Source organism: Drosophila ananassae, chromosome 3L (assembly GCF_017639315.1).
Source record: "Drosophila ananassae strain 14024-0371.13 chromosome 3L, ASM1763931v2, whole genome shotgun sequence".
Lineage (NCBI taxonomy): Eukaryota > Metazoa > Arthropoda > Insecta > Diptera > Drosophilidae > Drosophila > Drosophila ananassae.
In genome coordinates this window covers 6,950,614-6,963,069 of record NC_057929.1, presented here as the reverse complement: position 1 = coordinate 6,963,069, position 12,456 = coordinate 6,950,614, and the positions used below count along the sequence as shown (strand labels likewise).

Below are 12,456 nucleotides of genomic sequence, written 5' to 3'. Positions count from 1 at the left end.
GCATAAACCTCGTGATTCTGGAGACAGAAATCACATGGATTATATTACCACCATCACTGTGGACAATATAGAGTATAAGTTCCTCTTACAGAAAGAGGTAGAAGGCATCATCTCAGACCCTACTTCCTTAACAGCCGAGTAGATATAGCCACGTCCTTAAAGAATAAGCGTTTTTTTTAAAGATTTCTCCAAGCAGTTCATTGTTGTCCCCTCCCCTAAAAATGGCATAAAATCCACCCAATAATTATTTTTTATAAGGAATATTTATTTATTGGGAAATTAGATATTACACTAAAATCTAAATCAAATGACTTTCAAAATTTTGTATACGTCATGATTGAGCTGGGCTGGAGAGTTGTTTGTACCACGAGTAGATAACAAACCAGAAGTACACTTCCAAAACTGTGGGAAAAAATATTATTAGGCGCATTAGGGTAATAACTAAAAGCAAAAGCTTACAAAAACATGCTAGCCAAACGAAAGCTTTTTCTACAATTTTCCCAACACCGTCCAAATCGAGTATTGTACAGATGTATATCAATAAAATTCCCTCGGCAATAATTTCTATCGGCGTTAGAATGATATAGATACAGGGAAGTTGCTTTTTGGGCTAAAAGTGAAGAGAGAAAATTAATTTTTTTAACTGTTTTAAATCAAATTTTTAAGGATTACTTACCACCCACACAGAAACTATTATCAGAACGCTAGTAACTAAGAACACGGCTTGTATCGTTATTGCTATATGCAGAACAAGTTGTTGTAAATCATTTTCGGTTTCAATAACTGCAAGAAAGAGGTCAGCAGAATAACATTGATAGTCCTCAGGACAAGGTGTGAAAGTATTTACTGAAGGCACGTCCCAGGATATAGGCAAACTGTAAGAACTGCATAATGCCCACAATAAGTGCTCCCCACCGCAACTCGCAGCAGCAACACTTATCCAAAGTGGGAATTGCCATTTCCTAGTGGTTTCTTGGGGCATCTGTGTTGTCTTGTATTGTATTGCTTAGATTGAATTAATGTTTGAATGTTTGGGTTTCATTTGATTTTGAAATTAATCACACGGGAAACTTGATCATAGATTTTACCATTTAATAAGTATTCCCGCCCATAAAAATGGCATAAAAACAGCATCCCTAGTATCTTGCTTAAGTGACATCGAAAGCATTATTTATAAGGAATATTTATTTTTTTTTGGGAAATTCAGTACACTAAAATATGAAAATTTTGTTCTTATAACTTTTAAACGGGAGCTAAAATACTAAAAGTCACACTGTCATTTGATTTAGAAGTCACGATTGGGATGGGCTGGCGATTTGTTTGTACCACGAGTAGATGACGAACCAGAAGTACACGTCCAAAGCTGAGGGAAACAATATCATTAGACATATTAGGTAAATAAATACAAGCAAAAGTTTACCCAAAAACATTATCCAAACGGTAGCTTTTGTTACAATACCCTCAACATCCTCAAAATCGAGTTTTGTACAGATGTATATCAATATAATCATTTCCATAAACTCTTCTATCGGTGCTAGAATGAGGTAGACACAGGGAAGCTGCTTTTTTGGCTAAAAAAGGAACTTAATTTTAATTGTATCGAAAAAATTAACATATTAATGGTTACTTACCACCCACACAGAAACAATTATCAGAATGCTAGAAGCCAAGAACAACGTTCGTATCGTTATTACTATATACAGACCAAGTTCTTGTAAATCATTTTCGGTTTCCATAACTGGAAGAAAGAGGTTAGCATGATAATATGGATAGTCCTTAGGACAAGGTGTATAACTATTTACTGAAAACACGTCCCAGGACATAAGCATACACTAAAAACCTCATAATGCCTACAATAAGTGCTCCCCACCGTATCTCGCAGCAGCAACATTTATCCAAAGTGGGTAGTGCCATTTTCTTATGATTGGGGCTGCTTCTTGTTTGTTTAGTCTTGCTTAGATTGAATTGATGTTTGAATGATTGTCAATGTTAATTGATTTTGAAGGTAATCTCATGGGCGACTTGATTATATATTTTTCCTTCTAATAAGTATACAGTCTAGCTGTCGTTTTCCATATACCAAGAAACGACTGTAAGCCAGAAGTATCCTGCTGGTGCTATAATATTTCGAAAAGTTGGATACAAAATCATTAAAAAATAGGCCGAAAAGATTATATTTAAATACCAGTTACCTAGACTCAAGCCGATTAACCAGTATGAGGTGGTACAATCAAAGGATTTTGTGGCAATCCAAGTCACAATCAGCAACAACAAGACGAATCGCATTAGAGCAGTGGCAATATATGGAGCAATCATTAATTTTTGTGACTAAGGAATGTAAAGATTTTGTTCAGATCTAGCTGGAGGTCCTTCAGAGGATATTTTTACTCACCGAGTCGGCTGAAACTATAAGCAAAATACAAGCGCCGACATGGAGAACTAGTACAACCAAGAGGAAGACATACATCGTATAGCCAAATCTGTTCACGTACATATCTTCCACCGACTTCTTGAAGAATCCCGCGGTAGCCTCAGTCCAGCTCTCATAATCCGCTTCGACGACACGCCTCAGCCCTGAATAGCAAATCCATCAATTATGATATGAACTAAAATTCGAAATGAGACACCACTTACATGGCAAATAGCATCCGCAGAGCACGCTCAATATGATATCCACAAATCCAATTATAACTACAGCAAATTTAAGCTCGATGCAATAAAAGAATTTAGTCACGAGTCCCATTTTGAATGATTTATGTTCTGGTTGTTATGAACTACGTTTATGTCGGAAATTTATTTGTTTAATATTAAATTTGAGTAATATTACCGTGTGACAACTGTTTTGTAGCTCACTTTGTCCGTTTTGAATTAACAAAATAAATAAAAGTAAAGACAATGATCCAAAGGCCTGCCTTGCAAACAATATTATGCCAAGAGACTGGACATTTGGTGAATAAGAAGAAAACACCAGTGGGTTAATAAAATTTTATTGAATTAACCAAATATACTACGAATAAATTAACTATAAAAGTAACTACATATAACAAATGTTTTTTTTATCAATTAAAATTTGATTTCTTCTGATGAGACAAAGAATTTGAACAGTTCTGTTTTTCATTTTCTAAAACTATGCGCTCACTCCGCGATTATTTGAACTTTCTTTTTGAAACAAATTTCTGTTCAGTTTGCCAAAGCAGCAATAAATTGAATTATTTTATAGCTAGAATGTGAAATCAAACCAATAGCTTCAAGACCGACATTGAGTATTTAACTTTTTGGTGGGTCCAATGTGGGGGAAGATTAGTTCTTTCAAAGGCCTCTTCATCCAGTTCAGAAATGTCTATTCCTTCTTGGCCTTTGAGCCATTATCGTCTCCTACAAGGAGCCTCCTCACCACTCCCAACTTGAAGATGGGAACGGATAGAATAGCTCCGGCACAGGCGCCAATCCAGTAGACAATGATGTGCTCCAGGTTGGTGTGGCCCCGACAGCCCCATTTGAGGGCAGTGGCCAGTACGGGGTTGAAGTATCCGCCGGAAAAGTTGAAGGCTGCAATCAGAGCGTAGTTAAAAGCATAGACTACTTGAGACCACGGGCGACAATCGGCAAGCGAGTCGGATCGGATAAGCGCTACCCACCTGCCACCACCAGGCTAGTGCCGATGAAGGAGTCGATGTAGCTGCCAAACCTGGGCTCCTTGGCCCCGATCGCTTTGGACGCCAGACGGCAGAGCAGCGTGGCCACTCCCTCGATGGCTGCTCCCACGTATGGACTGACCTGGAGGTCAGCATTGCAGGCCTCAAAGGCACGACCTCGATGGGTCTCGGCCAGCTCGAGCCACCAGAAGACCTGGACGATTCGATAGACACAGCATCCGCCCATCAGCTCTGCCCAACTTCGCAGCGCCATCTCCTTGAAGCTGGTTCGTCCTTCCACCAAATCCTCCATGTGGGTGTAGGGACATGCAGATGCATCGCCCCAAACTCGTCCCCACCAAATGGTCAGCAGAAAGAGGCAGACAGCGTACGTGGATACTCCGAAGTTGTCGGCCACTTTTAAGGGAAATTGTTAAGTTATAGTCAATAAGTAATAACTGAACTTGACCTAAACCAGTCCAGGATTAGTTGTTATCATATCAATCAAATTAAATTTGGGGGATTCCGTTTTATGAAGGCGGGATCTTCGTGTTCCCTCGACACTTACCTATGATAAGCTCGAAGCAGCAGGCACACAGTTCTGCGGCGGCGATCGCTTCGTTGATCAGAATGGGCACGATACCCTCCCGGGTCACCAGCCGTTGACTAAGGAAGCGGGCAATTTGTGCGGCGGCACAGCAGCCGACCATGAAGAGGGCACTGATGCCCAGCGATGCCAACGACATTGCCTAACGAAAAGAGCATTCAAAGCCAACTAAATATGTAACTATTTTTGTGAGTTCTTCTACAATACACAACAATTTATTAAATCATCTCAAACCGGTTACATGAGATAACTATTGTAAAGAAACGGAAACCAAAAAAAAACTTTTCTGGCGCTACGATAATTAGATTTTAAATTTCAAAAATAAACACAAAGGGTTAGTGCCAGAGTTCAACGCACTTTTAAAAATGAGACTGAAAAACTTTATTTTATTCCAAATAGAAACCAAACCAAAAAATATAAATAAGTGCAATGCCAAGGTCATTATTCGTTTACAAAATTTATTTCAGAAAAATCTGAACCTAAAGATAGACCGTCCGTTGGAAAATTTTTGTAATCTAGAAAAGTGATTATCGACTTTGGAGAAACATGAAACAAAAATGTAGTTTTTACAAAATTTGAAGGGATAAAGTAACTTTTGAATGGTCGTCCCCTTTACATTTTCTGTGATCTTAAACCTTGAATTGAAAATTCGCAATTTGAACAGCATTATTTGTGTTCTTTTTGTGCAAACAACTATTTCTGAATCAAAAGCACTCGAAAAGTTGCTAAAAATAAATGTTTTCGCCTGTCACTTATTAGCGTAAAGCAGCAATAGAAAGTGATAACTAACTGATGATTATCTACCACTGTCTATTTGTCTTTATTTTTATTTTCGTAATAAACCTACTGTCAAAGCCCGAAAACAATAATTTTGAAATTTAGTCACGTACTATGCAATTCTCAAATTAGAGGCACAAATAGTTAATTGTTGCGGCGAGATCCGGCAGAAGACTGAGACCTGGTATATGTGATTTATATACATTGATCATACTCTCTTTATCTGCGCACCGGGAAGACATTTGGCTTTTCTATATTTATACACTGGGTCCTGACGTAACATTAAACTTTTACGGAATAGTGCGCGGCATTTTTTAAAAGTCGCGCGTTCTTATCATCGCATTATGGGCAGCACTGTTCAGTCAGCTGATCAGCTGTTTAGCACTGTTTACATCCGGCACTCCTTACGCAAGTTTATAAAGTTAAATAAAAACAAATAAATACGAGGTTTAATAATTGTAAAAAATTACGAATTAAATATGCGAAGCTCAGACGTAAATAAATAAATATATTTTCGTTAAAGAATAGGCTTAAAATTCCCACAGAACCACATACAAAAAACATACAAAAGTGAGTAGTACATTTTTAATTGTAGGAAATTATCTTTTATTTATGAATGAAATGTAATGTTTTCAGTGCTTCCCGGATTGTGCCGGAATGTGGCAGGGGCATGCCGTACAAGAAGCGTACCCATAGTTATTCAACAGCTTCAGAGACGCCACATTTCGTCAGAGCCCTCTGAAAAAGTTTCCACACATGATCAGGCCTTCTTTACGGAATGGAGAACCATTTACAGCCTTCCATCGATCCGACTGGTGGCCGCCTTGAGTAAGCTAAAAGTCTACCAGGGAGCCTTTACAGTGGCCGGATTACCTATAGCATTTGCCCTGGGACAGACTGGCCAGTTGACCACGGATGTGTTTGGAATTTACGCAGCAATCGGCGTTAGTGGACTGGCCACTCTTAGTCTAGTGAGCCTGGCCGCCAGGAACCTTGTGGGCTTTATATACATTAATGAGCAGCAAGACCTGCTTAAGCTTGCCTATGTTGATTTTTGGGGACGACGAAAGGAGACCCTGGTGGACACAGAGGACCTGCTGCCCAACTGGGAACAGAGCACAGCATCTCGTCTCAAGTTTGTTGTGCCCATCAGTCTGCGGAGCGATCCTAAACAGCGGTATAAATTACTGAATCGTTTTGGCCAAGTCAGTGACCCCGAATTATTTGAAGGCCTTTTTGGAAGCTGAAAATTGAAAGAAATGATTTGTTGTTTTCTGAATTAAAAGAAAAATATTTAAAGTTCGTTATGTATTCTCTTATTTTAATTCTTTATTCAGTCTATTGCTAATATGCTGTTAGTAAGATGCTTAAAAAAAAGTGCCTGTTTAAATGAGTATTAGAAGTCTTCAAAGACAACCTTTTAATACCATACGAATCCCAGGTTGTGACCCATGCGACAAAGGGTATAATAAACATTTAAAATAGTCACTTTGAGCATTGAATCATTTTCCCAGTGCAATCGCCTCCTCGACCTAAGAAATAAAGATTTTTATTAAGGTTTTTCAGTGGACTAACTTACCGTGTCAGGTAACTTTTTGTGAAATGTTTCCGGCAGGAGAAGTGACACGAGTCCGGCCACTAGGGAAGTCGCCCCGAATAACAGCAAGGGCAGGGGTTCATAGTAAGATGCCTGGCAATAATAATAGTTTATAAAATATACTTATCATTATTTGAATGTGATCCTTACTAATAGCGGAACGAAGGGAGCCAGCATAGCTCCAAACCGCGCAAAAGTAGACATTACACCAACTCCACCGCTGCGAATAACCTGAAATAATATTTTGTAAGCTTTTAATTAGGAGAGATTATAATTTCAATAGATTTCTCCTACCGTTGGCATCATTTCTGCTGTGTATGTGTAAATAACAGCAAATGAGGATGTAATTCCTAGTTTTCCGATGAGGAATAGCGACACCACCAACCAGTTGGCACCTGAGAGTGTTTTCAAATAACCATTATTTAGGGTGAGGTAGGAAAAGTTTGTTATAAACCTATATTTTGGAATTTTTATTTACGAAACTCACAAATCCAAGATTTTTTAAAAAAAGCTCCAATCCAAATCCATTCGCTTTGGGCTTTAAGGCATGTATGCACAGAATGAAATAAAATCTATTTAAAATCGATTCGAAATATGTGGCTTTCAAGGATTTACAAGAGTCAGCCAGAAAGGACATTCTTAAAAATTTCTATATTAATTTTGGCAAATATTTGACCTTTAGAGGAGGTGTCAATTAAAAGTTTCTACTTTATATTCTAACTCTGATTCAAAGCACTTCTTACCCATTGTTACAAATCCACTAGCCACACAAGTTACGGAGCAGAGAAGCAGCGATCCGGAAAGAGCCCAACGCCTTCCAAGTCTGCGTAGGAACACCTGTTTAAACAGGATTTAGTAGAATTTCTATGTCCTTTTCCCACATAGAATACCTACCCAAGCCAAACTATATCCGGGGATTTCAACGAGGCACACCAGAGTGAAGTTCAGGTACTTGTTGCCACTCAGGCTGGTGGCGTTCAAGGAGAGACCATAGTAAACAATGGCATTCACTGCCCAGACAAACAGCATTATAGCGTATCGACCCATTAATATGTGAGAGCTGAGCACCTGCTTGACGGCTACCCAAATCTGATCGTCCTTCTGTTCAACGAGGGTTATATCCGCTGCTATTTCCTCACTAGTGACCCCTTGCGCCTCCAGCTCTTGTTGTTTAAAGCTGGCCATGAGCTCTACTGAAATATCTCGTCGGTTCACTTTGGCCACTTTGCGGATGATAGTGCCCGCCTGTTCACGCCGGTCGCGAGCCAGGAGCCATCGTACAGACTCTGGGACTAGCCAAAAGTATCCCACGCAGACCAGCGGCGGTAGGGAGAGCACTAGCTGCAAATTCCGCCAGTTGGGCAGGAAAAAAGCCAGCCCCAAAAGCGCCTCACCCACAGCGTAGAAGTAATTGAGCACGATGGAGGACATCTCACGTTTCCTTGGACCCACCATCTCCACGCCAATGATAAAGGCCAGTGGGTATACTCCAGAGGTGCCCACTGCATTTAGAAACACAAAAACCAAGAAACTGATGTAGTCCCAGGCCAGAGCTTGTCCAACTCCAGTCAGGGCCATAAACACAATGCAGTCTAGGAATACATGCTTGCGTCCAAAGCTGCAGAGATTCCGGTATAGTTTATAGACGAAAATATTTTGAAAGGACAACAGGTCGTATGAGTAATTTTTTGAGAAACTTTGAAATCAATACTCACCGGTCAGCCAGGTAGCCTGACAGGGCCGTGCCCACCACCAGGCCAGCAAAGTGTGTGGTTCCCACAAAGGCCAGTTTCCAGAGGTTCTCCTGACACTGGAGTCCCCATTCCTGTACAATAGTTCTTTCGCACCCGTCGTAGACGAACTGCCAACACCGTTCCGTATAAGTTGTAAAGTTATCCGCCGTACATTGTTCGGATGAGGGAATTTCCAAGTCGGTTTTATTTTCCACAAACTTGTAACAGGTGTCTGGGGTGAAATGACCTTGCTTATTCCATCGCCCGGGAACGGCTATCGACACCCAATCCGCTCCATAATCCGGCGCCTCTAGGCTATCACAGGCGGGAACTAGACAACGATATGTGGGTGCCCCCGCCGTAAACACGTATGACAGGCTATTGGCCGCCGCGAAGAGAACCGGCAGGCAGATAAGTAGATAATTTCGTCGCTGGAATCGTCCAAACTCGCCAATTTGGGTGAGGATTTCGTCAAAGTCAAGGAGAGGTACAGATGCTGGTGATGTTGGAGTTGACATGCTGATACGTTTTTAGTTGTTGTCTGTCCAAGCTAATCTTATCTATGTATCTTTATCCTGTGACATCCTCTGGGTACTGTTACCAACTACAAAGATTATTAATTCCTTTAATAGGAGGGCAGCATGATTCATGGGTTAAATATTTTTTATACAGATATGTAGTTCGTGAAGTTAACGCCTTGTAATCAATAATTAATTGACTTGATTCACAAGATGCGAGTACAGAACAGCCTCAAGACAGTTTATAAAATGTAAAAGCATGTCAGCATGCAAACCAATCTTCTTCAATTGAGATAAATTGTTGCATGCGAATCTCAAAAAACTTGAGTGTTGCAAGTGGAACGGGTTTTGTTTAAATAAAGCTAACAATATTGTTAGGGGAACAATTAGGGGAAGTTTGTCGGCGGCTGAATTGTAAATGAAATGATTACTGAGTTGACCAAGGTCAAGGTTTAAATGGCATTTACAAACGGTTTCAGTTGGTGGGAATTCGCACAGGTTGCCCCAATACGTTGGCAGTGTCCAGATTAGTCTGCTCCCGTTATCTAATCGCATCGACTTTTAACGATGCACTTAATGCTCTTTTACCACTTAATGTTTAAATTTTGACACGTTTGTTTAGCTTATTTTCCAAACACTTGCCAGGTGTTTGTGGGGTAATTGATGTCTACCAATCCCTTAATATGGCGCCAAAGGCATAAGTTGACCGCGTGTATCGTTGTCCGGGTTGGGACTCGAAACCGGACCGATATGTGACTGTTAGCTTCGTTTTATAACCGAATCCCGCAACGTCTGGCGAAATACTGAAATAACTTGCAAGACATTGTGCAAACGTATACAGAGAGTGCTATCTTTCGTTCTCAATCTGAAATCAAAACTGCCGGCATTAAAATCAATACGAAATGAGAGCTCGCCGGAATAGAGAAAGTAAAAGTTTTTCTCTTACGGATAACACGCTAGAGGAAGTCTAATGAGAGCATGAGCAGATGTCTTAAGTGATATTTACAAAAGAGGCATCTAATCTCGTACAAATTATACCACATTTTTTATTGCTCTAAACAAAATGCAATGAGTATTGTGTTCAAATCACTTCTTTAGCTTGATAAACTTTGATGCAAACTCATAGATTCCAACGGAGTTATTGTTTTTTTGGTCATATTCCACCCAGTCATCCTCAGATAGATCTACGTCCTCAAATGTCTGTCCATTTTCAGCGCTGGATACCTTCCAGCCGGATCGAGGCGAGAAGTCGACTGGTTCCACTCCTCTGCAGTCGAAGATTACGATCGTCTTGAAAGAGCCCGCATCATCCGCAGTGTAGGCCGCTGCCAAAAAAGGGTAATTCATCATGAGTTGTTTCGATGGAATGGCAACCCACTTACCATTGGTCTTTTCAACAATGTCAATGCTGTTCTCCCGGCTGCACATCTTGCATTTCATAAAGAAATTGAAGCCGGCTGCATTGCGCGTGTCCTGTTGCACCCGCTCCGCCTCTGTGATATCATGCCACTTGTCTGACTGCTCTCCGCAGTTGCTGCAAACTAGCTTCACGAAGAAGGGGTAGTCCGGATGGCTGGTCTCAAGCCGGTCGACATTTTCCAGCGTGGCGGAAATCTGAAGGCCCACTCGCACCATTTCGGAAGATAAATTTATTATTATTGCCAATAATACCAAATCAGCTGTGTGAAGGAGTTGCCACCCCGCAATATCCCCAAACAGTGGCAGCTTCGTCTGGGTAGTGTAACCAAAGTGGCAAAGCTGGAAACAAGGAAAAATTATAAATAAGGAAACAAATTAACAAAAAGGACGCAATTATGGATCTGAACATGAAACCCTCGCTTGCCGCCGACGAAATGTTCTCGGAGGGACCCGGCTACATGGAAATGGATGAGGTAGAACTGCGTAACTCTCAAACTATAAACAATCCTTAGTTTTCACGATTATCCTTTTGCATGTTGGTAGTCTGGAGGCGCAACTGGGATGATGGATCACCTTCCAACCAACGACAAACATGTTCACGCCGACTTCTACAATGATTTCGACGATCTCTTCGATGAGGACAACTGGGCCAGAACCAAGGCGGCTGGGGACGGCGTCAAGTAGAAACTTGAGAGGGAAAATGCGACTGCCAAACGATGGATGATCAGAATGTAAAGACTTGGTGTAACTTTTGTTTAATTGCTATAATATATTAATTTGGTTCGTACAACTAACGTAAATTGCCGAGTGTAGAAGTGTGCAGGTGGATCTGAACTTTGGCGTAACGTAAAGTCAACAAAATGCGTAATTTTATACAGGGGAAAAAAACTATTAACTAATTTATAATATCGAACATAACTGCAAGCTGGAATTCGAGAAAAGTAATAGCGATAAATACAATTTACACAATTTGTAGGGGGATCTTAAATTTGTTGGACAAATTGTACGCGTTAAGGCCGCATTCGCTCCGGGCAGAGCTATCCATCCATGGGGGTGCCCAGGTACACCATGGACACCTCGGTGTTACCATAGACAGCCGATACTGTGGGATAGAGCTTCTTGTCCGGCAGACCTGTTACGGGAATAGGAAATTAAGATAAGAGGAAAATAAGCACTCAAACCGGCCGGATGCGACCGCCTTACCCCGAAAGGCAACGCCTAGAAACTCGTAGTTCTTCTCGAACGAGAGTGTGTTGTCATCACAGTCGAGTATGATGCGAATCCGCTCGCCCACTTGGTACTTGGGCGCGTTGTTTAGCAGTGGATAGCTGCCCTGCATATCCCCATTATGAAGTAAGTGGTTCTCCACTAGATTCCAGCCCCAGCTCTGGTCATCGGATCCTAAGAGAGCAACATAGCCATGGCATTGCAAAACCGCCTCCTTAGTTGATATTCCTATAACGGCAACTGTGCCTAGTGGTCCCTCCCATATTACCTCCCAGGCATGGCGTCCATGTCGGAAACCTATTTTACCGCGCGCCGCATCTGTGCTCTGTGCTACAGGATTGCTGCAACAGGATTGTCCAGTCAGTAATGAACTAATAAGAATTTTGGGAAGATCTCTTACCGATGCAGGGTGAATCCGTTGGGTTTTATGTATACATTGCGTGAACAGTCGTTGGGACTCCAGGCATGAAAGTAAGCCCGCAGCTTCGTTTTGTACGTCGATACTGAGGACAGCAGATCGGACTTGAGCGCCTCCTTGGGCAGTTTGTTAAGGCAGTGCCAGCGCCAGACATCGCTGTTTTCGTCGTTAAGGAAAAGGTTCCAGCTCTTGCACACCTGCGAGCAGTGACTGAGGTCGTCCAGCTCAAGGTAGGAGAATATCACCTCCAGGACGTTGTAGTTGCAGAGGGCTGCTACCGGATCGACCATTATGAGGCTGCTCCAACACCTGCTCCGCTACAGGCACTGCTTGGTGGTGCTTGTTAAATTGCCAATCTAATTCCTCTCAACTGGTTGTTTGGGCCTTGCTTTGTCATTTTTCAACACCAAATTCCAGACTATTGACAGTGTTCACCTGGGGTGGTGTTGCCAAGTTCTGGTCTCTGCCAAAATACCGACGTCCGGGCCAGTGGCAACTTTGTTTACGTTCGGTGCCAGTGCTGCA

The 12,456-nt window shown here is 41.5% G+C and overlaps 7 protein-coding genes across 13 annotated transcripts; 2 read left to right on the top strand and 5 right to left on the bottom strand.

Moving 5' to 3' along the window:
- Window positions 1–1,137: 1,137 nt before the first annotated feature.
- LOC6495808 lies at window positions 1,138–2,890 on the bottom strand. 4 transcript variants are annotated; one of them, XM_032450707.2, is made up of 6 exons: window positions 2,828–2,890; window positions 2,635–2,760; window positions 2,393–2,574; window positions 2,193–2,328; window positions 1,803–2,117; window positions 1,632–1,738 (listed from the first exon to the last, which is right to left on the bottom strand). In XM_032450707.2, the coding sequence occupies exons 2-5, from the start codon at window positions 2,741–2,743 to the stop codon at window positions 2,059–2,061; spliced, it is 486 nt and encodes a 161-aa protein (XP_032306598.1). In that variant the 5' UTR covers window positions 2,744–2,760; window positions 2,828–2,890; the 3' UTR covers window positions 1,632–1,738; window positions 1,803–2,058. The 4 variants fall into 4 exon arrangements, with proteins under 4 accessions (XP_014764138.1, XP_014764137.1, XP_032306598.1 ...); XM_014908017.2 differs by having other exon boundaries at window positions 1,855–2,117; window positions 2,635–2,874; XM_014908652.3 differs by lacking the exons at window positions 2,193–2,328; window positions 2,393–2,574; window positions 2,635–2,760; window positions 2,828–2,890 and adding exons at window positions 1,138–1,363; window positions 1,421–1,571 and having other exon boundaries at window positions 1,803–2,064.
- An 81-nt stretch (window positions 2,891–2,971) lies between these two features.
- On the bottom strand, window positions 2,972–5,215 carry LOC6495807 (aquaporin-11). Of its 2 annotated transcripts, none has more exons than XM_001959591.3 (4): window positions 5,133–5,215; window positions 4,204–4,384; window positions 3,639–4,052; window positions 2,972–3,549 (listed from the first exon to the last, which is right to left on the bottom strand). In XM_001959591.3, the coding sequence occupies exons 2-4, from the start codon at window positions 4,379–4,381 to the stop codon at window positions 3,341–3,343; spliced, it is 801 nt and encodes a 266-aa protein (XP_001959627.2). In that variant the 5' UTR covers window positions 4,382–4,384; window positions 5,133–5,215; the 3' UTR covers window positions 2,972–3,340. The 2 variants fall into 2 exon arrangements, with proteins under 2 accessions (XP_001959627.2, XP_014763501.1); XM_014908015.3 differs by having other exon boundaries at window positions 5,090–5,200.
- Window positions 5,216–5,379: 164 nt separating this feature from the next.
- On the top strand, window positions 5,380–6,318 carry LOC26514220 (transmembrane protein 186). Its single transcript, XM_014908505.3, has 2 exons — window positions 5,380–5,589; window positions 5,656–6,318. Coding segments are annotated over exons 1-2 (612 nt in total). The 5' UTR covers window positions 5,380–5,588; the 3' UTR covers window positions 6,267–6,318.
- Window positions 6,316–9,780, bottom strand: LOC6495806 (organic cation transporter protein). 3 transcript variants are annotated; one of them, XM_014908014.3, is made up of 9 exons: window positions 9,335–9,780; window positions 8,332–8,953; window positions 7,511–8,234; window positions 7,360–7,453; window positions 7,104–7,154; window positions 6,911–7,011; window positions 6,767–6,847; window positions 6,599–6,709; window positions 6,316–6,551 (listed from the first exon to the last, which is right to left on the bottom strand). In XM_014908014.3, exons 2-9 carry the CDS (start codon window positions 8,865–8,867, stop codon window positions 6,522–6,524), a joined length of 1,728 nt encoding a protein of 575 aa, XP_014763500.1. In that variant the 5' UTR covers window positions 8,868–8,953; window positions 9,335–9,780; the 3' UTR covers window positions 6,316–6,521. The 3 variants fall into 3 exon arrangements, with proteins under 3 accessions (XP_014763500.1, XP_032306597.1, XP_001959626.1); XM_032450706.2 differs by having other exon boundaries at window positions 6,325–6,551; window positions 9,339–9,780; XM_001959590.4 differs by lacking the exon at window positions 7,104–7,154 and having other exon boundaries at window positions 6,325–6,551; window positions 9,335–9,749.
- A 108-nt stretch (window positions 9,781–9,888) lies between these two features.
- On the bottom strand, window positions 9,889–10,579 carry LOC6495805 (UPF0587 protein GA18326). The gene is made up of 2 exons (XM_001959589.4): window positions 10,250–10,579; window positions 9,889–10,192 (listed from the first exon to the last, which is right to left on the bottom strand). The coding sequence occupies exons 1-2, from the start codon at window positions 10,500–10,502 to the stop codon at window positions 9,954–9,956; spliced, it is 492 nt and encodes a 163-aa protein (XP_001959625.1). The 5' UTR covers window positions 10,503–10,579; the 3' UTR covers window positions 9,889–9,953.
- On the top strand, window positions 10,579–11,086 carry LOC6494806 (COP9 signalosome complex subunit 9 homolog). Its single transcript, XM_001959588.4, has 2 exons — window positions 10,579–10,759; window positions 10,830–11,086. The coding sequence occupies exons 1-2, from the start codon at window positions 10,682–10,684 to the stop codon at window positions 10,968–10,970; spliced, it is 219 nt and encodes a 72-aa protein (XP_001959624.1). The 5' UTR covers window positions 10,579–10,681; the 3' UTR covers window positions 10,971–11,086.
- Window positions 11,032–12,391, bottom strand: LOC6495804 (F-box/SPRY domain-containing protein 1). Its single transcript, XM_001959587.4, has 3 exons — window positions 11,914–12,391; window positions 11,490–11,854; window positions 11,032–11,418 (listed from the first exon to the last, which is right to left on the bottom strand). Exons 1-3 carry the CDS (start codon window positions 12,219–12,221, stop codon window positions 11,324–11,326), a joined length of 768 nt encoding a protein of 255 aa, XP_001959623.1. The 5' UTR covers window positions 12,222–12,391; the 3' UTR covers window positions 11,032–11,323.
- Window positions 12,392–12,456: the final 65 nt, after the last annotated feature.